Here is a 24,602-nt window from a genome sequence, read left to right on the forward strand (position 1 = left end):
TTTGGATCCTGGGTTCCCCTTCCCGTAATCTTTTTGTTGTTGTTGTGTTTTATTTTGTTTTCCTCAGATACTTTCTTCTTAATGTGAGCCAAATACCTTTTTTTTTTTCCCTAATTGATCCTATAGCCTTTCACTATTAATGTTAGTAAAAGTGGGGTTTTATTTCAAAGCAAACCTAGATAGGCAAGGGTCTGGGATACAGCACTTTAATCCACTGTCAACAGAAATGTGCGTTGGTGCAGTTGTTCCAGAGGGCTGGCTGGCATGCACATCAAAATTTAAATGTGCATCATGCCCTCCAAGTAAGCAAAGATGTATGTTCATGGCAGCGTTTACAATAGGAAAATCTGGGAACAATGAGATTGAATAAATTACAGTAGTGGTGTTTAGAGTTTATGTGGAAAGAACAGCTTAGCCCAGAAGAGACTAGAAGTTTACTATTCAGTGAACTATTAGACACTAAAAATGATGGTTTGCTCTCTCTTGATGTGGAATGATACTTGTGGGATAAGTTAAAAACTGGTTGTAAAATAGCATTTCTTACATCCTCTAATTTGAGGGGTTTGGGGCTTTATTTTTGCTTCTTTTTGGGGGCTAGATTTTTTTTCAGGGAATGCAGAATTGAGTTAATTGATCTCATTTGTTTAAAACATGCACACAAAACTTGCCTGTGTGCGTGTGTGTGTGTAAAACTTTAGAGAGATGTACACCCAAATGTTAACAGTGATTATCCATGCATGATGGCATTATGAGTGATTTTCATTTTCTTTGTTTAATAAGCATGAATTACTTTTATAACCATAGAAACGCAAAAAGTATTTTCATATTTTATATTTAAACTTGAATTTTTTTAAAGTACAAGTTTGATAATGTTTCTGCTTTGTTTCTTCCAAAGATTAGTTTTCTTTATGTTTGGGTGAAGATGTCAACAACTCTTTTTTTCTCTCTCTTATTTTTCTCTTCTATAGCTACTATGTGTTAGAAAGCACAGTTCTTTACAGGGGTGTCTCATTTAATACTTACCCGCCAGAATATATATATGTATATATAATTCCTATTTTACAGTCGAGGAAGCAGAGCTCAGATATACTCTGTAGCCATAAAGGACAAGGTAAATTTAATGGGACACCAATTTTGGAGTTCAGACCATACGGGTAATTCGTGACTTCCTTGAAGTAATAAAATTCCAGAATTGTGAAAGTGTGCTGTAATAGAGATGGGCTTGGGTTGACCAGACAGCTCTATTAATGAGCTTATCTGTTCCAAATGCTATGGAAATGACTGATGTTTATACTGATGACCCTAACTTACAAATATAATGCTATATACAACCCTAAGATAAGTTCTGAATCATCCAAAGAGAGTAAATTATATTCAATATTGTTCTAATGCTATCATGTGTTTCATTATTTTAGTTCTTTACATATTAGAAAGTTAGCACAGTTTATTAGAATCAGAAAATCTAGTCTGTAGCCCCTATTCTACTACATATTAGCCCTGGTTCTCAATTTCATCTTCTGAAAGTGAGAATAATATATGCCCTCCTACCTTATGGAGTCAGAGGAAGAAAAAGTGAGATATTAGATGAGAAAGTGCTTTGAAAATGAACACATCACACAAAGATATGATTACTAACTTTCAGGTCTAATTATATATGCTACCTATATTAACTTTTGAATAGCTGTTCTCACCCATTTTTCACTTAGAGAATGTTAATGAACCTAGAATTTTTATTTTGCTCAGCAATGAAGTGAGACAGTACGGATGACAATATATTGAAAAATTGAGGCATAAAGAGAGAACAATTTATGAAGCAAGCTAGTAATGAACAGAAATAGAATTTAGGGTTGAGTCTATATTGCTTGTGTTTTCTTCTCTCTCATTTTTTTTTTCTATAAAACTATATTGTGATCATCACTCAGGTTATTTCAGCTAATCTGCACTAAACATTTATTACTTTAAAAGAATTTCTTGTTCTAACAAATTTTCTCCTACATAGATTGAAATTCCATATAACAGTATCTTAAGTTCTGTGTGAACTGAACTGGTTCTTTTAGGAAGCAACTCTAGTTTTGTTTTTTATTTGTTTCTTTTATTTTTTGGTAAAAGTATAACTATATTAGTAAATAGAATGTTTACCTGAAAAACGTATGTTGTTACATTATAAATATATCTTGATCCTGATAAAGTCTTTTTTGTGTGTATGGTAAGAAACAGAGCTCTGTAGAATTTTTAGTGATATAATGAAAACTTGAATTTCTAGGCACCTTAAAGAATAGTGGCTAGAACTTATCCTGTATCTGCTTCTTCCTTGCATAAGAATTGAAAGAGATTGAGGTAAGGCTTAGCAGAACAAGTCATTAATTGGGTGTAGATTCTGCAATCCCAGAATTCATTTACAATGAAATAATGAAGTCATCTTTTTCAAAGATTTTGAAAGCCAGTTAGCAAAATTTTCTAGGATACTTCAGACCAGAGACCAGAGGATGGGCTAAATCATGCTTCTCAAACTTCAGTGTGCATAGGAATCACCTGAGAGTTTTGTTTGTTTAAATGCAGATTGTGAATCAATAGGTCTGGAGTGGGACCTAAGATTCTCCCTTCTAGCAAGCTCCCAGGTGATGCCACAGCTGCTGTTCCTAGATACTTTGAGGAATTACATCGTTTCTTGAAGAGACTTTAAGCAATAATTACAATTTTGCTAGTAGAAAATCATTTCTGCTCTTTACCCCACTTGAGCCCTATGGGATTTTCTTTTTCTTAGGAAGATGTAAATCCTTTTGGAATTTGTGTTAGAAGAGATCCAGGCAAAGATTATAAATATCTCTGGAAAGACCAGTGTGGTGTTATTGGTTAAAATCCACTCCTTTTCCCTTCTTCCATCCCTCTCCCGGCTTGAACTTACTGTCCTCCTCTTACTCTTGTTGGCGCAGTCTTTGTTGCTTTAATATTCCCTTAGAGCGATGATGCAACAGGATAGTAATTCTTCACCAGTTTTCAGGGAAACCTTCAGAAACATTCAGCACAGTGATTGCCTCATTAGGAAGAACTTATTCACAGGGTTTGACATGTTTTACTTAGAAAACTTTCATCACTTATCAATTTAGCTTTTCTGAGTGTTTTGCTTTGGCTACCCAAAGAGTAGAAAATTATGCTAAGTAAAATAAGGCAGACACAAAGGACCAATATTGTGTCATTCCACTTTTATGAGATATCTAGAATCGCAAATTTATAGAGACAGAAAGTAGAAGAGAAGTTACTGGGGTCTGGAGGAAGTAGGAATGGGGAGCTATTGTTTAATGGGTACAGAGTTTCTGTTTGAGATGATAATGAATAAGTTCTGGAAATAGATAATGGTGCTGGTTGTACAACATTGTACAATCATTCATGCCACTGAATACACATTAAATGGTAAATTTTATGTTATGTATATTTTACCACAATTAAAAAAATTTTTTTAAGATAAAGGGCTGGATAAAAAGTATTTTAGTTCAGTGGTCCTCAAACTTGGCTGCACAATAGAATCACCTAAAGAATTTAAAATTATAGTGCCCAGGCCACACTTCAGACCAATTAAATCAGAATCTTTGGGGTTGAGATCCAGGCACCTGTAGTGTTTAAACTCCCCAGGCAATTCCAGTGTGCAACCAACTTTGAGAACCGCTGTTCTAGATAACAGTTCCAAACTGCTGCTCCTTACCATAGTGTCAGAATCTATATGCAAAGTAGGTTTTTCTTACTGTTTAAAATGATTAAAAAAAAAGTGTTTATGCATATGATGCTGTTCTACACTTTGTAAATATTAGGTAAGCAGGATGAGATTAAGAGAATATAAAGATAACAAAAACATTGGATGTTCTTAAATAGAACAGAACATATTTTGAGTAGAGTAAAAGAATAAGAGTATATTCAAGAATACTAATAGAAGTGAATAGGCATATAAATTCCATATCCAGGATACAACTAGACCAGGGGAAAATATTTGCAAATTATATGACAGAATTAATATCTAGAACAGATGAATATTTTGTTCAAATTAATAAGAAAAAGATAATTAGAAAAATAAGCAAAGCATTATGAACAGTTCACCAAAAGGAAAAAATCAGTAAACATATAAAAAGATTCTGAACCTCACTAGTAGTGAAAATTAAAATAAACCATTTCCCCCACTTCCCATGAGCCAAAATAAGAAAGCTCAGTAATAAAAATGTGAGGGAGAGTGTGAAAAATGTGTATTGTCCTGCACTGTTGGTGGGAGTGGGATTGGCAGAGTCTTTTCTGAGAACACTTGGCAGTATCTATTAAAATGTTAAATGCATATACCCTTACCCAAATTCCACTTTTCTGCTAGAGAAGTACTCACGTTTGCACAAAGAAGCGTGTACAAGCACTGTAAGCAATCTAAATGTTTATCACTAGGAGAATGGTTAAATAAAATGGAAAATCTATACCATGGAGACCAGGCAACTATTCTTTTTTAAATGAGATTATTCTAGTTTTAGTACTGTGAGATCTCCCTGACAAAATATTGAGTGGAAAAAGTGAGTTATGGTAAAATGTGTACAATATGGTACCATTTGGGGGGGGTTCCATCACGTAAAACTGTGCCTCTCCAGCGTATATTTATGCAAATGCATAGAATTTGGCCTATAAGGAGGGGCCTTTATTAAACTACTGCCTCTAGACAGGTGACTGGATTGGGGGAGAGTGGATGGAAAAGAGGACTTTGACTTTATCTGCATTATTTAAGTTTTTGCTCAAGAGTACAACTGGAATAAGCTAGAAGGAACTGACCTATCTGAGACTCCTTCAAAAGAGAAGGTAGAATTTTTTTTTTTTTTTTTTTTTTATGAGGAAGATTAGCCCTGAGCTAACATTTGCAGTCAATCCTCCTCTTTCTGCTGAGGAAGACTGGCCCTGGGCTAACATCCATGCCCATCTTCCTCTACCCCATATGTGGGACGCCTACCACAGCATGGTGTGCCAAGCGGTGCCATGTCCACACCCGGGATCCAAAACGGCGAACCCCAGGCTGCCGAAGCAGAACATGAGCACCTAACCACTGTGCCACTGGGCCAGCCCCGAGAAGGTAGAATTTTAAGAGCATTTTTTTTTTTTTTAAGATTTTAGTTTTTCCTCTTTCTCCCAAAGCCCCCCCCCATACATAGTTGTGTATTTTTAGTTGTGGGTCCTTCCAGTTGTGGCATGTGGGACACTGCCCCAGCTTAGCCTGACGAGTGGTGCCATGTCCGCACCCAAGACTCGAACCAGCGAAATCCAGGGCCGCCGAAGCAGAGCATGAACCCAACCTCTTGGCCACAGGCCGGACCCTAAGAGCATTTTGATTAATGAGAGGGAGACAGTTTGATAGGTTGATGCGTGTGGAGATAGAGAAGCAGAAGTGTTGGCTTGAGAGAGAGTCTCCAAGTAGTATCTTCGTTGGCTGTCCCTCGAATTCTCTAAACCTATCTTTCCTTCCAAACTTGTTCTTCCCATGTTTCTATGGGAATGTGTTTTATGGGAAAATGAGATGAAGAGAAGCCAGTGTTTCTGCTGGCACTACTAGGGAATGAGGATATAGGATTGGTGTTTCTATAAAGGAAATCCACTTTCATTATTGCTGTGATGAGGGGTCAGTGGTACAAATAATTCCAAATAGTGAGCAAAAAAATCTTTTTCTTTTGCTTTCTAATGCCCTTTAAATATCCATGTGAATGTAATTAGGTCTGTCAACTTGGAAATTCATAGTTTTAAATTAAAATAATGAAGGCTACAGTCTGAAAATTCTTCAGTTTTCCTTCCTTGCCACATTCCTGTTTTCCAATAGGCTGTAGAAAATATTGCCTTTCAATGTGGTTTGATTTCAGCTGCCTTCTCTTTAAATTTATTATGTATTCTCTTGCCTCTTCAGTAAAGGTGGAGTTGGCAAACATTTTGGTTGAAAGGTCTTTTCTTGGTAACTGAACCTAAGTGGACTTGAGGAGCTTCAAAATCCCTAGACTCAGGGACTGCAGAGCAAAGGCAGAGGAGCGAGAGGAGAAGGGTATTCGGGAAGGTACGAGGGTAATGCATTGTTGGGCAGCAAAGACTTAACTGAATGTACAAGTGGAAAATTTCTAACATAGTGAGAAGTATTGTTTCATTTTGACTGGTTTTAGAGTTTTAGAAAATCTTTTCTTTAAAACCATCTGTGGTTTCCACATAATCTTTACTTTTGACTGCCACTGGCATGAGTTTGATCTCTTTTTCCTTTGCTGAAGGTACCCTGGAAAGAGTGGTATTTTCTACTCTTTTCTGGCTTGAGCTGGGTTTAGTGATCAAGCTGGGCACTTTAAGCCCATATAGAGCCCTAAATCAGAATGAGAGGCTGGGAGAGCGTGCTGCAGCCCAATTAAAGGACAGCATGAGAGGGTAGGCTTTGCCTTTGCTGATCCTGTTGATTGTCTCCCCTGTGGATTAAAGACAAACCTTCCTTAACAAGCACATTGGGTAGCTTGGGTTTCCAGAACTCTCCAGGACCAGTAATTAATCCAACTGGTAATGAGAGCACGGTGCTGAATTCTAGAAAGGAATCACTTAACTCTTTCTATACTGGACAGCTCATTTTCCCTTATTAATAGTCCCTTTGGCCTTAACCAAAATATACAAAGCTTACTCTAGAAGTAGTCAAAATGTATTTCACAAGGAATGTGGGACTTGCTGGGCGTTAAGGGATGAGCAGTAGCATTGGAATAGTAGCTTGTGAAAGTGGTCCAGTAAGGGGCACAAATCAAAAGGCATAGAAGCAGGAATGAGCTCAGCTGTTCATAAGACAGTACGGAGACTTACCTAATGAGGACCAAGGCTGCCTGGCGGAAATTAGTGGGAACTGAATGTAGTGGGACACCAAATTGTGGCATGCCAGAAAAGCTAGACAGAAGAGTCTAGTTTAGTCGCTAGTAGTAAAAGGCCCTTTGAAGGTTTTTGAACATTTTAGCTGTGTAGCATTTAGGGAAACCTGTCTGTCAAAGGATATGTAGAATGAGGACGAGAGGGGAGAATTTGGAGTTCCACAAGAAAGCCAACTAGAAGGATACACTAGCTTTGGGCTAGGAAGTGGGGATGCAGGTGGGACTGGAGAAGAGGGGGTGAATGCCAAGACATTTCAAAGAAAGAACTGAACTTGCAATGAGTAGCTAGATGGATGTTGAAGGAAAGACGTAAAGCTAACTGAGGTTTTGAGTTTGGGTGACTGGGGAAAGGAGGTGGGGTTCTACTGGCAAAGAGAAAGCAAAGATTCTGAGAAAACAAGTGGTTCGGGGGGGGCCGTTAAGTGAGTGGGCTGGTGCTGTGCCCACACTTCACGTAACTGATTAGTTCTTGAAACCCACTGGAAAGCCTGTTGTGAGAGAGCCAAAGCAAGACTGAGGATGAAAACTGTCCACAGCCAAGTGCCAGGGGGACACAGAACTAAGAAGCATGGGAAACCATTGGTGCAAATGGGTAGGGGGTCAGAACCTGAGAAAATCATCAGAATTAGAGAATATATGGGGTTCCAGGTGGGATCTGAGTGGATTCTTGTCAGCCAAGTTTTCTTGATAGTGAGTCCTTTCTGGACACTTGGTATGGATATAAAGAACTCTCCTTTTGGAGACTGTTAATGGGATTAAAAGAAAGAGGAGACTTATAAAAGTCTCTGGTATCAGTTTGTTTATACATCTGAGAAAGGCATTGTTTTTTTATATAAACAAATGTAAATACTGTGTGAGGATTAATCCTTTTCCTTCTCTGTATATCTGAGGCTGGAAAAAGACACAGTCCCAGGAAGCCAGGATACAGGGAAGAATGACTTTGAGATGCACTTTCTTAAAATAACTGAAGGAGTGACCTCATGAGCCAGCTGATAGCCTGGGTTTGCAAATGGATACATTTCTATTAGGCTGCTGCTTGATGCCGCAGAGCCAAATATATACGGAGTGTATTATATCATATCCTGTAGGCAGGAGACTGTCTGGAAGTCAGGGGGCTTAGAAAGAGGTGAAGTGGCATGCCTGCGCAAGAATTAACAGTGCAAGTACTGTCAACCTGCGCGTTCTTTATTAGGTAAACATTACCAATTGGGTTCATGATTCCCTATTATGTAATAATTTGCACCATCTTCTGGTAAAATAATATTTAAATAAGAATATCGATATTTAAATAGGCTCTTAAATATAAAAGTGTTGCTGCACTCATTCTCTCGTTAATACTTAAGTATTCCCATTTCTATTTTTTCTTTTTCTCTTTTACAGCTACAAGTCCATGTCCTTGAGTCTGACCCATTGCTAAAATTGTCCTCTCCTTTTGGTATTAAGCTGCAGAGGCAGTATGGATGTGTCCTTAGTTGGAGGATGCTGCTTTTCTCTGGAGTGTTGTAGGCCACCAGGTTAAAAGGAAAGCAGTAGGTCTGAGGAGGAAGATGTTAACTTGATAAACTGCTTCTCTTGCCAAAAATCATTGTCAGTAATTAAGAATATTCACAAAGTAGGCTCCCCTTCTCCCTCAGATACCCACACAGTGTGGTAACCGTGCCAAGAGATGAGGAATGGCAGTTGTCTCTGTGGTTTAGCAGCTGTTTGGTCTGGATTTGATTTGTAAAATAAATCTGAATGAAGTCCATAATGTGGTTAAGATCACACATGCTCCACTGTATCTATATGTCAGACTCTAGACATTGGCCCAGCTTGCTAGAAACTTTCTGGAAGAGTTTAGGGTTGTTTTTTCTTTTTATTAAGTAAAGTCTATTTATTTTCATATATTTATAACCTACCGCTTTGCTGAGTTTTCTTATTGTTTATAGTAGTTTTTCATTTGATTCTCTGAGGTTTTCCAGATAGTCATATCACCTACAAATAGTGATGATTTCACCTGCTCCTCACCTCTTGTTTCTCTTATCTAATTGCCCTGCTTACTACCTCTAGAACAGTGTTGAAAACATGTTGACTTCGATATCTTAAATGTGTAGAAGCTGAAGAAGGGAAGTAAGCTATAGTATCAGTAGTATCTTTGGAGGCAGAAATCAAACTTGGGGCAGGTATTCTTGCTCTTATAGCAACAAGTCTATGAAAAACAGCTTAAGGCGAACTTTACTAACATATATATAATTCTTAATCACCCACATGGAAAACAATGGGTTCTCATGTCACATTTTGGAACTCTCTGGGACCCTCCAGGAAGACTTTCTGTTTGTTTTTTTTTCTTCTCCCTGGTAGTGTTTGTTTGTTTGTTTTTGTGAGGAAGATTGGCCCTGAGCTAACATCTGTTGCCAATTTTCCTTTTTTTTTCTTTTTCTCCCCAAAGCCCCAGTATATCCTAGTTGTAGGTCATTCTAGTTCTTCTACATAGGATGCCAGCTCAGCACGGCTTGATGAGCCGTCCATAGGTCTGCGCCCATGATCCAAATTGGTGAACCCCAGGGCCGCCAAAGCAGAGTATGCAAACTTAACCACTCGGCCATGGGGCTGGCCCCAGGCTTTCTGTTTTATGATCTTAGAATTTGGTGGGAGACATAAATATATCCCAGATGTCTTTCGTGACTACTAATGACCAAACTTTGTCTTCCAGGCCCAGCTTCGGGCATTTATTCCCGAGATGCTCAAGTATTCCACAGGTCGGGGCAAACCAGGCTGGGGCAAAGAAAGCTGCAAGCCCATCTGGTGGCCTGAAGATATCCCGTGGGCAAATGTCCGGAGCGACGTCCGCACAGAAGAGCAAAAGCAGAGGGTGAGGGTTCTGCTGGCCTGAGTTGCCTGTTGCTTTTCCATTCTGAGTCAACCATCTCAATTTTTGTCATTCTATTTCTTATGCCAAAAAGTCTAACATTTATATTCTAGTCAAACCTGTCCCCCTAAAAAAGTTTGATATTCTCTGACTTACCTCCTTTCCCGTGCATCTCTCCATCACTGTAAAGACTCGGGATGGGTCCATGAATATATACTTCTCTTGGCATAGTTGCCTTTTGGAGCAGTTTTAATTTTATGAGGTGCTTTGAAAAACCGAAGAAACTTGAAGTAAAAGTATTAATCACTTCGAAGACTTAGAAATATCCTTATTTCTGGTTAGCGAGAATCACTGTTGAAAAATATAAATATGGAATTAGAGAGATGTGAAGCTGGCTGAGTTTGCTGATAATTAAACTTCTTTTAAAAAGAGAAAGACTAAACTAGATATCATCCCTTACTTTTTCTGCATATTTGTTTTTCAGTTAACTTGGAAATCTGCTGAGAATCTTAATATAAAATTCTTGACAAAAGAGTCGTTTTTTTGGTGAGAAGTTTAAGAGTTGGCCTCAGGTTAGAATAGGGTATAACACCTGAAAGCCAAACAGACTTTGATCAGGAAGGGAACCAGTGGGAAATCTTCTTTGGTACATGGTCCTAAGTTTCTTTGTGCTGGAATCAGTCTGTGGGAAATAGTCCTAAGAGAGTTTACTCTGTGTGAGGTTTGGTTTGGTTTGATAAATAAACAGCCTCTTATTCATAGTGGAACTGAATAACCAACATTCTTCATGACTTAATGTGCTTTTTGGTCTTTTGGTGACAGGTTTCATGGACCCAGGCACTACGGACCATAGTTAAAAACTGTTATAAACAGCACGGGCGGGAGGACCTTTTGTATGCTTTTGAAGATCAGCAAACACAAACACAGGCCACAACTACACACAGTATAGCCCATCTTGTACCATCACAGACCGTGGTCCAGACCTTTAGTAACCCCGACGGCACCGTCTCGCTTATCCAGGTGAGTAAACCTTCTGGTTCCCAGGCTGTGGTCTCTGAGGTTGGTCAGTGGACGCCTCACCTCCTACCAAAGAAAGTTTTCTTTATGAGAACTCTTGTGTAAACTTTATATAGCTCCCCAAGATCTTACTATCTAAAATTGATTTTTTAATAATATTTTAAATTGTTTGCATTTTGCTAAATACAGAGTTATAGATAGCTTTTCTGAACCTTGTTCAAAACAAAGCACTGTAAAAATGGCTTCTTTTTTACCATTTTACCCTGTGAGTGGCCAGGAAATTTTCCTTCTGAATTACCTATTCTGAAGTAAAACACAATTTGTTGGTAGACAGGGAACCTCTAAAATTCAGATTGGGGTGAGAGTGGGAAGTTGGTTGACTGGCACTGGGCACTGTTAGTAAAATGTGGTGGCTTTGAATATTGATTTATTTGGTTGAAGTAAAACTCCGAAACTCGTATTAGTGTGTGAGATAGGATTTTAGTAGCTCATTTCACATTACAAGGCATATTAATTGTTGTCTGTGCTGAATTTGAGGTTAAATGAATCTTAACTTCTGAGTAGAGGAGAGCTAGAAAGATCTAACTGATACTTAGCCACTTTGCATGTTTTTCTTTAGGTTGGTACAGGGGCAACAGTAGCCACATTGGCCGATGCTTCAGAATTACCAACCACAGTCACTGTTGCCCAAGTGAATTATTCTGCTGTGGCTGATGGGGAGGTAAGAGAGAGGGGTCTGTCCGCGTCCGCCCAGGTCCTGAGCTGTGCAGATGAGGGAGAGGGGGGGTGTGGAAGACGAAGAGACTTAAGTAGACTACGCGTCCGGAGCAGTATTTTATTTAAAGGTTTTAAAACGTCAGATCGTGACAGTTTTGCAAAGGATCTTATGCTGTGTATGTTAGTTGTAACAATCAAAATTCATAGATCTTTATGATTCAGACCTGTCAGGAACTTATAATTTACATTTGCAATATGGCATTTTGTATAATACACAATAAAAAGGGATTATCCATTCAATACTTTTATGCTGTGAATCCAAAGATTTTAATCTTTGGGCTTTATGAAAAAAACTTAGATTATTAAAACTAGAGCTGACAGTGCATTCTTTAAAGAGATAAATATATTTGTAAATGAGTAGACCTGATCTATTACATTTTAAATATGGCTTTGAAAAGTCTTCCCTACCAAAATCAAGATAGTTATTGGATGTTAACCTAAAGGTAGCTAAGTTTTAATGAGCACTTGGTAAACTAAGCATTCAGTCTATGAAGTATAGATTCTATTATCATCTTCACTTTATAGATAGAAAACAGAAATGTATAGAGGTTAGGGGACTAGGCCGAAGTCACAGAGTAAGTGTTGAAGCTGGGTAATGCATTTAGAAAAATATTGTCTAAGCTGAGCTCTGGGCCATCAATGAAGTTCAGGAAGGGGTTCATTAAGTCACTGTGGGCTTTCCCCCTAAAGTACCAATGTGGTGTACTGCTGAAATTTGAAGGATCATCCACAAATGTCAGAGAGCAGTATCAGAAATAAAACTAAAAGTATTATCTCACCCTTGTTCAAAACCATGGAGCATTTTCACTCAGCACACCACAAAGTCCTTTTCGTTTGTGCATCTCAGGAAATGGAGAGAACTGGTAAAGGTCTAACGGCTAGTGAGATGAAGAGATGCTGCCGGCTTCCCAGTTAGCCAGCAGGTATTGAGCCCCTGCCATGCTGCAGCTGATGTGTTAGATGTCTGGAGCTGGCTTACAGGGGAACCCTGCTCTCAAGGAGCTCCTGTCTCGGGGGGAGAGAAATGTCTGCGTAAACGAGCTATGGTCTGTGCCTTCAGGAGAGAGTGTTTGCAGCTAGGCATCCATGGTCGGGGCAGGAGCTAGTATTTGGTTTTTCAGTGTAGAAAGGTAATTCAACAGGATATTTACTTTTAGAAGTATATAAATATCATATGGATTAGCTGAGGGAAAAATTCCTCAGTCCCCAAATCCTAAAACTATAGAGGACACACCTTGAAATGTGAAAGAGGTAGAGAAGACAGTGGTGGGCACATTTACAAGATTTGTTACTTTTTGACTTAGTCAAAGAGATCATCCTATCTCCCTCTCCCTACTGAATGTTTCCTGATGCTATTTAAAGAAAGTAACTTTGTGTTTCTTAAACACTTCTCTAGAGACTAATTCTTTGAAACCCATTCTACTAAAATAACTTCACTTATACAAAGGTAATCAATGTATTCAGAAGTTCATGGAAAATATGAAGGATAAAAATGTCTCAGTCACATTTTTATGGCTTTTTCAGCACACTAATGTCATTTAGTCATCTACCATGGGAGTGGGCGAATGACATATACAGATAGCCTGCTGGTAAATAACCCAAATTCAGTTAGATTTAAGAAAAAAAAATTCTGGGGGCTGGCCTAGGGTCCTAGTAGTTAAGTTCAGCGTGCTCCACTTCAGCGGGCTGGGTTTGTGGGTTCCGATCCTGAGCATGGACCCACATCACTCATCAGCTATACTGTGGTCGTGACCCACATATAAAGTAGAGGAAGATTGGCATAGATGTTAGCTCAGGGCTAATCTTCCTCAGCAAAAAAATAAAAAATTACCACACTTCCAATAAAACAAAAATGATATGAAGAGAAGAAGCATAGGTTATCTCAAAGTGACAAAATGTTTTAGATTTTATAGTACTGATTCTGTTTTTTCTCTTAGATGTCGACATGGCTGTTAGCATCTTAGTTTTGAGCCATAAGAGCTGTAATTAGTCACAATGTCTCACTGACTTGGGGCACATAAGACCACATCAAACCAGTGAAACATTCATCAGGTGACTCAGTAAAAACATCTTGCTGCCTCGTATTTAGCATCTTTTCTCCCAAGGAACAGAAAATACTTTACAAAAATAGAGAATACCCATACTTTTAGAAGTTGTAAGGTCATTTTGTTATCCCACCTTGCCGGTGAGAGTTCTTACCATAAGACCACACTGCCTTCCACATCCAGTTAATTACATTTGGTTACAGACATAAGAAGGACTGTTTAGGGGCCTGTCACATCTGGTAATACAGTCATGGATCGCTTAACAACAGGGGTGTGTTCTGAGAAATGCGTCACTAGGCGATTTCATTGTTGTGTGAACATCATAGAGTGCACTTACACAAACCTAGGTGGTATAGCCTACTGCACACTTAGGTAAAGGTCTTGTGGCTAGTGAGATGAAGAGACAGAGCCAGATCCTTGCTCAGCCAGCAGGTATTGAACCCGTATATACTGTATAGCCCTGTGTACCATGGGCTATATGGTATAGCCCATTGCTCCTAGGCTACAAACCTGTACAGCATGTTACTGCTCTGAATACTGTAGGTAATTCTAACACAATGGTATTTGTGTATCTAAGCATAGAAAAGGTAGAGTAAAAATATGGTATAAAAGATAAAAAATGGTACACCTGTATCAGACACTTACCATGAATGGAGCTTGCAGGACTGGACGTTGCTCTGGGTGAGTCAGTGAGTGAGTGGAGAGTGAATGTGAAGGCCCAGGACATTACTGTTCACTACTGTAGGCTTTATAAACACTACACATAGGCTACGCTGAATTTGTAAAAAAATATTTTTCTTTCTTCAATAATAAATTAACCTTAGCTTACTGTAACTTTTTTACGTTATAAACTTATTAATGTTTTTTAACTTTTTGACTCTTTTGTAATAACACTTAGCTTAAAACACAAACACATTGTACAGCTATACAAACATATTTTCTTTCTTTATATCTTTATTCTACAAGCCTTCTCTTTTTTTAACTTTTTAAAGTATTTTGTTAAAAACTAAAACACAAGCACACACATTAGCCTAGGCCTACACAGGGTCAGGATCATCAGTGTCACTTTCTTCCATCTCCACTGGAAGGTCTTCAGGGTCAATAACACGCATGGAGCTGTCATCTCCTCTGATAACAGTGCCTCCTTCTGGAATACCTCCTGAAGGACCTGCCCGAGGCTCTTCTTGAGGAGGTCTCTTCCTCTCTTTTAGAAGTTATAAGGTCACTGAAAGGAAATAAAATCCTTTCAGTGTTGGGGTCTATGTTTTAAAACTTTTTAAGGAGCTTATTGAGGTCTACAAAAGCTTCTGTTAAACCCTTCACTGTGAATTTTCTTGAGCGTTCTTCTTTTTCTTCTGCAGTTTGCTTTTCTCTGGCCTCTTCAGCTATGTAATATTTTGACGGCTACAGTGTCACTAGGCAATAGGAATTTTTCAGCTCCATTATAATCTTATGTGACCACCATCTTATATGCGGTCCATTATTGATCATTGATGAAACATTGTGATGCAGTACATGACTGTACAGGTCTCCCACATCTGTTTGAGTACTCTTTGTGCTGTGAATACCCAATAATCTAAAAAGTTAGAAAGAAGCAAAAAGACTCTCTAACCTTAGGCAGGTTAAAATTAATTAGGGACACAGAATAAGTTACACAGACATTTAGAAATGAACAAGGAAAGACTTTCAAAATAATATGAAGTAAACTATGTATATTGATTTCAAAATATATGTACAATTTCAATTTTGATGGCATATTTACAAATACAAATGGATTTGAGAATTTATTCGGTTGTGTGATAAGACCACCAAGAGGTATTGGTGATATTAATTGCATTATGTATCAGAAAAGTAAAAACTTGAAACAGAATTGTATCTGATAATAGTGGTATATGTGATTCTGTTAGGAGAAGAAGAAAAAAACCCAAAGTACAAAGACATTAGAGGCATGAATTTTAAACTGAACCATCAATACATGTAACAGTTTTGAAGTAGCACAACTTTTTTAGGTGAGTTTTTTACGAATATTAATTTACCTGAAATATGAGTAGGCTGAAGAACAAGTAGGAAAGTATGAGTAAAGAGGAGTATGTTCTTCATCTATCCATTCAGTAAACACTCTCTGAGCCCTGTGCCAGGCACTATAGATACAAGAAAATAAAGACTGCTCTTGCCCTTAAGGAGCACACAGGTAGGTGGCAGAGAAAAACGCATCAAAGAACAAGTGCAATGAAACGAGGATCTAGCAGAAGCAAGCCCCAGGTGCTTGGAACACAGAGGAAAGGTCCTGACCCTTGGACTTTAGGGGAGTGGAGTTGTCTCAGCTTCTTCAGTCTCCCCTGAGCTCAGATTAGAAGGGGGAACAGGAAGCAAAGGCTGGAAGAATGGGAGTTGTATTCCTACAAAGGGAACAGCACATGCAGTGCGTCCCATTGTGAAAGTCTGGAACAGCCGCAGGTGGCTCGCTGTAGCTAGAGGGATAAGAGTAGCCACAGTTTGAAGGCCTCATTGCAGTGGGTCTCTCTGGCAAAAGCATAGAAGCTAACTGTACATCCTCTGAGTATCTTTCCCTCCTAGGGCTTATGGCCCTTTCTCTGGCACTGGTGACATCCAGGCATAGATAACCACACAGTGGCTCCCAGCAGATGGAAAAAGAGAGCAACAAGAGCTCAAGCAAACACAGCTAAAGCACTGAGACTCAAGAATAGGAAATTCCAAAGAAATGTTAACACCTAAGCAGGTGTATTTATCACCTGCCATTATTCTGAATAGAAATCTCTGTCTGCTTCTTCATTCTTCCTCTCCATCTTTTACCACCATCCATTAATCTTTCATGCTGTATAATTTAACTTCTTTAAAGTGTACTGTATATGGCAACATTCTAGTACCATTTTCATTACAAGTATAGTTGTAACTAAATGTATATATTGAAGCATGAATACTTGGGAGAGCTGCGCTAGGCCAAGCTCAGCAGTGAGATGGGCAAAAAATATAGAGGGGCAAATCTGGAAAGAGGAAGATGTCTAATGGCAAAAACTGACAGGGATGGCCAGCTTCAGCTGATGTTTTGAGTGGAATCATCAACTGCATACGAATTGGCAGTGTAACTTGCCATCGAAAGTGGCATTGTTTGCAGTGATGCTCATTGGAGTAATGAGATTAAAGAGATAATACCTTGGGAACCAAGAGTCTTGTGAGTTCTTGAGTGGGCAACTCTGTAACTCCAACGGAAGGAAATAGGATATCTCTGCCTCTAGTAATGGGCCCTGAACGCTTGCTGGCACAGTCTACTGCCTGTGAGAACACAGGGCAAATACTAAGGTAGCTCAAAAGAATGTCTCATTTTCTGGGAGACTTGTGACAAACATTCTGAGACGCACTATCATAATCTCAGTATGCTAATAGAACCAAAGTGGCAGACATTTTAAGTATCTGCCTCGCCTGGAGCTTGTGCCACTTTCTTTGGGACACAGTAACATGCAGGCACGGGTTAACCACTCACTGGGCCCCAGCAATGTGAAGCAGGAATAGCAAGAACTCCAGAAAGCACAGCTAACATCCTGAGACCACGTCCATAGAAATAATATACCTGAGTTCATTGAGTTATTACCTACCATATTTCAGAAAGAAATTTCTTTCACTGTCCCTGCGACTTTTTGTTTCTAAGAGGGAATAATCAACCAGTATTTATTGAGCAAATCAGACCAAAGTAGCTAGATTTAGGTATCCAGAACTGAGAAATCTCTCAATGCAAAGCATTGTACTAAAATCAGTGGTTCTCAACCAGGGCCACTCCCCACCACCACCCCTCAGAGAGGACATTCGACCATGTCTGGAGATATTTTTGATTGTCATGACTGAGGAGGGTGCTATTAGTGTCTAGTGGGTAGCAGCCAGGGAGGCTGCTAACCATCCTTCAGTGCTCAGGACAGCCCCCACAGCAAAGAATTGTCTGGCCCAAATGTTAATAGCGCCAAGGCTGAGAAATCCTGTGCTAGATCTAGCAAAGCTGAATTCTTGTCTCCTCTGTCATCAGATGATATGTTGTTTTGTTTTGTTTTGTCTCTTCATAATTCCTCCCCACTAAAAGGAAAGCTTTTTGCTACATTAAAAAAAATTAGTTACTGGGGCTGGCCCTGTGGCCGAGTGGTTAAGTTTGCACGCTCCACTTTGGCCAGGGTTTTGCTAGTTTGGATCCTGGGCACAGACCTAGCAACACTCATCAAGCCATGCTGAGGCAGTGTCCCACATAGCAGAGCTAGAAGGACCTGCAACTAGAATATAGAACTATGTACTGGGGGGCTTTGGGGAGAAGAAGGAAAAAAAAAAGAAGATTGGCAACAGATGTTAGCTCAGGTGCCAATCTTTAAAAAAAAAATTAGTTACTGAATTTGGCAGTTTCCATCAAAAATAAAAATAGAAAATAACTTTGATATACAATTCCACCTCTAGGGATTTACTCTGTAAATAGACTCACGTAAAATATACAAAGTAGTATATAAGACATTCATCACAGTACTGTTCGTAATAGCAAAAGACTGAAAGCTGCCTAACTGCCCATTAAAAGATGGCTAGTTAAATAAATCATGGTGCGTGTGCATAACACAATGCTGTACAGCCACTATTACGAATCATCCATGAATGAAGTAGTTTTCTATTTTCCAAAATAGAATCATTTGGGAAATATATCGTTTGTGAAAAAAGCAAGGTACAAAAAGATATGTAGAATATGCTGCCATTTTTGTTTTTTAAAAGGAGGGAATAGGATGGGGAAAGTAGGAGTTTGTGTGTGTGTGTGTGTGTGTGTGTGTGTGTGTGTGTGCTTGCATATAGAGAGAATATCCCCGCAAAGATATACAAGAAATAGGTAATAGTAGTGGCCTTTGGGCAAAGGATCTGGAGTACTGGCAGTATATTCCCTTTGGTACAGTTTGAATTGTTTTAGAATTTATGGTCTACTCAAACACTTTAATTTTTGTATAGGTAATATATTGATGTAGCTCAGATATTTCAAAAATTATTTAAAAGGATACAGTGGAGGGGCCAGCCTCATGGCCAAGTAGTTAAGTTCGCACACCCCACTTTGGCAGCCCAGGGTTTGCCCGTTCAGATCCTGGGCGCAAACCTAGTACTGCTCATCTGGCCGTGCTGTGGTGGCATCCCACACAGAAGAACCAGAATGACTTACAACTAGGATATATAGCTATGTACTGGGGCTTTGGGGAGGGGAAAAAAAAAAGAGGAAGATTGGCAACAGATTTTAGCTCAGGGCCAATCTTCGTCACTAAAAAAAAAAGTATCCAGTGGAAAATCTTGCTTTCTGTCTCCTATCCAACCTGTTCCCACAGCTTTCCACCCCCCCACCTCCCCACACACATACTGAGGAAAATGTTTTCTGTGGTTTCTTTTGTGTCCTTCCAGAATTTCTTTATGCAAATATAAGCAAATTCAAAAATATATTCTAATACCCCCCCTTTTTTAATACAAAGATAGCATACTAAAAACTCTGTTCTATACATTGTAGGTCATGTTAATTTAAAAGTGTGTATGTATTTAGCTGAGCACATAGCAATTTATTAGAAAAATTAATTTTAAAAATCCTAATTCTTTTGTGAGTTTGATCTTTACTGTCATGTTCTTTCTGCCTCAGGTGGAACAAAATTGGGCCACGTTACAGGGAGGTGAGATGACCATCCAGACAACGCAAGCATCAGAGGCCACCCAGGCGGTAGCATCGTTGGCAGAGGCCGCAGTGGCAGCTTCTCAGGAGATGCAACAGGGAGCTACAGTCACCATGGCACTCAACAGGTAGAGGCAGGAGTCAGGGGATAAATGAGGATGGCAAATCCATCCCTGTGTATGGGCTGTAAGGAGAAATGTTGAACCTCAGTTTCTCACAACTGGCAGTTGGAGCTTAGCAGTTGTAACCTTTAGGACCTTGTAAGTTGGCTTATACTCAGCCTTCACCCACCCCATCCCACTGCACCCCTAGCAACCAATCCAGCCTTTCTGACTTCCAGCTCAGGCCTGCTGGTCAAAGAACATGGGTCCCTTTTGCTTTATCCTGTTCTGTGCCCATTAACACACCAAAAGCTGCAAGGTTTGAGTACTTTGTGTTTTTAAAGGGACCAAAGGGTATAATAACAAATCAAGAAGCATAAGGATTGATTTTCCTTTTACCCTACAAAAGAAACTGCTTTTTATTAGGAGTATTAATCCATGTTTTAGCTGGTCGAGAGCTTTTAGTGACTTTTCAGGAAATTTGCTTCCCTTGCTTATCAGTGACTTCTGTGTGTGTGTGTACACGCGTGTGCGTGAGGGAGATTGTCCCTGAGCTAACATCTCTGCCAGTCTTCCTCTGTTTTGTATGTGGGACACCACCACAGCATGGCTTGATGAGTGGTGTGCAGGTCCATGCCGGGGATCTGAACCTGCAAACCCTGGGCCACCGAAGCAGAGCATGTGAACTTAACCACTATGCCACCAGGCCAGCCCTCAGTGACTTTAAAATAAAATATGTTTTGGGTTATTGGGAAAAATAATTGAAATTTTTTTCTTTAGGTTTGTTTAGGGAGGGTGCTGCAGAATGGGATACTCCAGTAAGAGGTAGTTTCCAAAACTAATTGTGTTGTTCCCTGCTTGGTTCCTCTTGTTGTTTGTTGACAGAAAAGATTATCTTGTGTCATTCTTCTTCATTGCTGATACAATTTTATTTTCAGTGGACCTAGACATTTTAACTACTAGTTAATAGCATGGGCCTTGAAGCCCGACTACCTGGATTTGAATCCCAACTCTGATTTATGCGCTGCTTGACCTTGGGTAGTTTGCTTGAATTCTGTGCCCAGCTTTCCTCCTGTGTAAAATGGGGGTAATAACAGTACCTACCTTGTAGGTTGTTGTGAGAAGAGAAAATGTCAAGGCATGTGAGATCCTTAGGTCAGGGCCTGACATATGGTAAGGCTGCTGTTATCATTAGGCATAGCAGCTGTTAATCTCAAATAGTCACTGAACTCTTGTGACATGCCAGCACTCTACCAGGTAAGGTTGTGAATAAAGAATGCTCTGAGATATGTCTGCCCTCAAAGATATCATACTGTTATTGGGGAGATTGGTTTAAGTAAAACACTTAGTGAGCAGTATTACTCACAGTGTAATTCATCATTGAATTGTGTAATATAGACTGTGAACATTGCAGGAATTCAGAGGAGGGGGATCACCTTCTCCAAAATATAAAGATCAGCTGAAGTTTAGATTGGTTGTGTTAGGTACTAGAAAGCCTTCACAGGCTTCTGTACATAAGATTTCCAAGAGGCTGTATAGTATGGTGGCTGAGAAGAGGGTTCTGAGGTCGTGTAGATTCAGGTTTGAATCCTACCTGCCGCTTACTAGCCATTTCATCTTGAGAAATTTAATTTCTGAGCCTTGGTCTCCTCATCGTTATAGTAAGGATAATTTTCATTATGTAGAATCAAAAAGATTCAGTAAGATGATATATATGAAACTCTCATCAAAGTGTCCAGCCCATAGTTAGCACTTTAGGAACTATTATCATTTAAATTATATTTTAGGATTTGTCTATTCAAAATTGCTTATAGTGAGAAGAGCTTAGAAATAGAAGGCTAATATAGGAAGAGGCAGTCCAGGTATGACATGTTAAAGGCTTGGAAACTGAAGTAGTAAGAATGGAGATAAAGTGATTTTGAAGGAAGTATGGCCAGGACTTGGTGGTTGATTAGGTGTAGAAAATGAAGTGCATGCACACATCCTCCCAGAGTCACTCACTGAGTGCCTGTGACCTGGGATTGGAACTGTTTTCTTAGCGCATTGAACCATGTGGCTTTTCAGTAACATGATAGTCTTACTTAATTCCTTACACTTGGGCCCAATCGCACTCCTCCCTTTGAGAGAGGATGGTTCCTGATAAACTTCCTGAGAGCCATGGCCAGACTGAGAACCTCCCTTCCTTTGGTCCTGTCACCCCTCACTGTGGCATGGGACCTAACAGGCCATCATTAAAGACCCGCAGAACTTCATTTCACTGAGCCAGCATCTTGGATATTCTAGTGAAGTGTGAGTGTCCTGGGAACTCTGTACCTAGTGGAAAATATGAGGCACATTCTGTCTCCCTTTAATGTGAGGACCAGGGCTTGTTTCTAAAGGCAAGAAGAATAATGGTTTCCCGTGAGGGCTTGTTAACAAACTCAGATACAGCTGAGGTGGCTACAGTGTTTACCTCAAAGGAAGGAGAACGTGGTTCACTGTGGCATGTAGGAGGAGTAAAGAGATGCTGAAATCTGTTTGCAATCAGATAGTTCAATGCCCCAATAAGTGTTGGGGGATGGTATATTGCAGCCTCTGCTGGGGATGAAGAAACCAAGCCTGACAGTGAAGACTAGACTGTTGCAGGCTATTAGGGGAACATCAGGGGCTTTCTGATTCCAAGAGAGGTAACTCACTGTCTAACATCAGAAAGATGGACTTAAGACACAAGTCCTTGGTGTTTGCTTCTCTGTGGGATGAGATGCACTCCCTGCCTCTCTACAGAATTTGTTGCTGGAAGTCATCTTAGTGAAAAATACACTGAGAAATCTGTTCTTTGTTCCTATGGTAACAAAGTGATTTCATAGAGCACCTCCCTTCTAGCCTCTCTCTGTTTCAGGTGCAGATGGAACAAGCATGGTTCTCTAATAATCACCTGCACCTCTGCTGTACTGTAAACAGCAGGTGTAGGTGTAGAGCGAGAAGAGAGGCAAGCTGCATGGAATGGCAGGTGGGGAATAAGAAGGCAGAGGGGCTCCTTCATCTCTTAGAGGGGAAAAGGGGATCAGGACAGATGTAGGACAGACCTGTTTCAACCGTGCTGTTAAAAGAGTTTTGTATGGCAAGTCAGAACAAGGGCCCTGAGCTCAGACCACCTTTAGCTCACTCTGACGTTATAATAACCCAAAGAAGATATGGAGGAATTGTCATTAAAAAATCTGGGAACTAATTAAACTTAGTTATTTTTAAAATACATAATCAGCAGTTTTAGGAAAGAGATAGGGAGAGAATCAAAGTGAACAAATGAAGAGCAGAGCATCACAGATCGAAAAGGGAGGGGAGTCGCTACTCATCCTGAACAACCAGAGCGGAAAGGAAGTGAAATCATCATTTGCTTGTTGCAATACAATAAGTAATTTGAAGTTTCAGTTTGTCAGTTAACCTGTGCTAGACTTATGTTCCCTCTAAACAAGTCTTTCTGCAAAATCAGTACAGTGCTCGCATATGGAGATACATGACAAATATTTGTAGACTGAATCCACATTTGCTTTAGTAGAAATTTACACTATGTTGTTGTCACCAAGACAGTTTTTACTCTGGTTGACTGTGTATAGTGCTATGACTCAGTGCTATGGGGAAACAAACGCTTAAGTTGGTTCCTCTTCTCAAGGAATTTAGAGTTGCTGTTCTTTTGCTGTGAAGGGATTTTTCTTAAAGAAAGAAGTGAATCATATTTTGTGTGTGTGTGTGTGTGTGTGTGGAAGATTGGCCCTGAGCTAATATCTGTTGCCAGTCTTCCTCAAGTGAATCATATTTTTAAAGAAAAATTTACTCCTTTTTTAAAATGAGAATACTGTTGACTTAAAATCAGAGATATTATCTAAATAAAATATACCTCTAATATATGGACTGGTATTTATTTGTTCAGTAAAATGAGATGGACAACCTAGATCAGAAATCTTCTCTGGAAATGGAAGGCAGGGACTGTGCAACCACTTCTTTTTCCTGTAGATAAATGTTGGGCACTTGCAGACAAAAAGTTGAGGGAAATTTCTCATCTGTAACTCTGGTTTGGAAATGACTTTTATCGAAAAATTGTGAAGTGGTAGCTTAGAGACATTTTAATCATTATTCACCTTTTAAGTAAAGGTAACCTTTTTCTAGCAGTATGGTTTGATCATTTCCCATGAAGTCCAGTGTAAGTAGTTAGTATAGACTTGGAAATGATAGGCCTGCTGACCATGGGAGTCATCATTGTCTTTATGCCCCATGTAAAAGATCCGTCCATCGCTGCTTTGCCTGTAGCCCCTAACAGAGGATGAAATAACTAACCTCGTCAACCTGTGATCCTGTCATCCCTGTCAGACCCCTCATCCCTGGCATCCTGGCTTGCTTTAGGTTGTTGCTAGTTTGAAGCGTTTCTTCTACCATAACATATTTTTAGAAAGGTATTAAAGAAAATGACTTTAAATATTTAGAGCATCAGACATGATAAAATGAATGTGATGGGGTACAGGTACACTTTCACATCAGGCCTTGGGTAGCTGCCCTCCCTCTGATCGCCTGTGCAATTCCACACTGCAGGCATGTGTCCGGGGTGTACAAGAGAGGCAGGACATCACCTTTGATGGTCATAGAAATAAAATTATTGTAAATTCTGATAAAAGCAATGGGGAATGAGCAGTTGCTGAGGTAACCTGTAAACAGAGGTCCTATTTCCATATGAACAATTCTCATAAACAGCTTCCTTCTTCAAAATACCACACAGCTTCAGATTTTTCCAAAGAATATACTTTTCAGCTTTCCATGAAGTCTCTCGTCAGTGTTAAATATTTTTATGATTAATCAGTGATAGCTCAATACTGAAAAATTGGCTGGTAATAGTATTTGACACAGTTTCTTAGAAAAACATTAAAAATTAAAGATCTAGGCACTAAATAATCATTCATTTTACAATCTCTAATAAATACTTATGAAGCATTTTAAAATTAAAATCTACCATGTAAAATGTAAAGAATAGCCTTAGTAGTAATTCCAGATCAAGGGTCCCCTTTAGCTGTAAATCCATGTTTCAGCATAGAGAATGATCTCAGGTTTACTCTGGCTGCAGGTAAACTCTATGATTCTCAGCCTCAATTACATCCCAAAATTTTTTATGAAGTAAGTAAATTTGAAATATATAATTATGATGTTGAACTAAGTCAAAGGAAGCCTGAAAATTAAAAGCTGCCACAACTAAACGATGAGAAAAAAGGAAAAAATCAG

General features: G+C 39.4%; 1 protein-coding gene across 6 annotated transcripts in view; it reads left to right on the forward strand.

Annotated features, from left to right (window-relative positions):
• The window catches only part of NRF1 (nuclear respiratory factor 1), a 123,915-nt gene that overhangs the window by 68,084 nt on the left and 31,229 nt on the right, over window positions 1-24,602 (forward strand). For all 6 annotated transcript variants that reach the window (XM_070265822.1, XM_070265823.1, XM_014739149.3 and 3 more), the window contains 4 exons: window positions 9,583-9,741; window positions 10,561-10,758; window positions 11,375-11,476; window positions 19,228-19,385. In XM_070265822.1, the coding sequence (XP_070121923.1) occupies window positions 9,583-9,741; window positions 10,561-10,758; window positions 11,375-11,476; window positions 19,228-19,385 (617 nt within the window). The remainder of the gene's footprint in view (window positions 1-9,582; window positions 9,742-10,560; window positions 10,759-11,374; window positions 11,477-19,227; window positions 19,386-24,602) is intronic.

Source organism: Equus caballus, chromosome 4, assembly GCF_041296265.1.
Source record: "Equus caballus isolate H_3958 breed thoroughbred chromosome 4, TB-T2T, whole genome shotgun sequence".
Taxonomy (NCBI): Eukaryota; Metazoa; Chordata; class Mammalia; order Perissodactyla; family Equidae; genus Equus; species Equus caballus.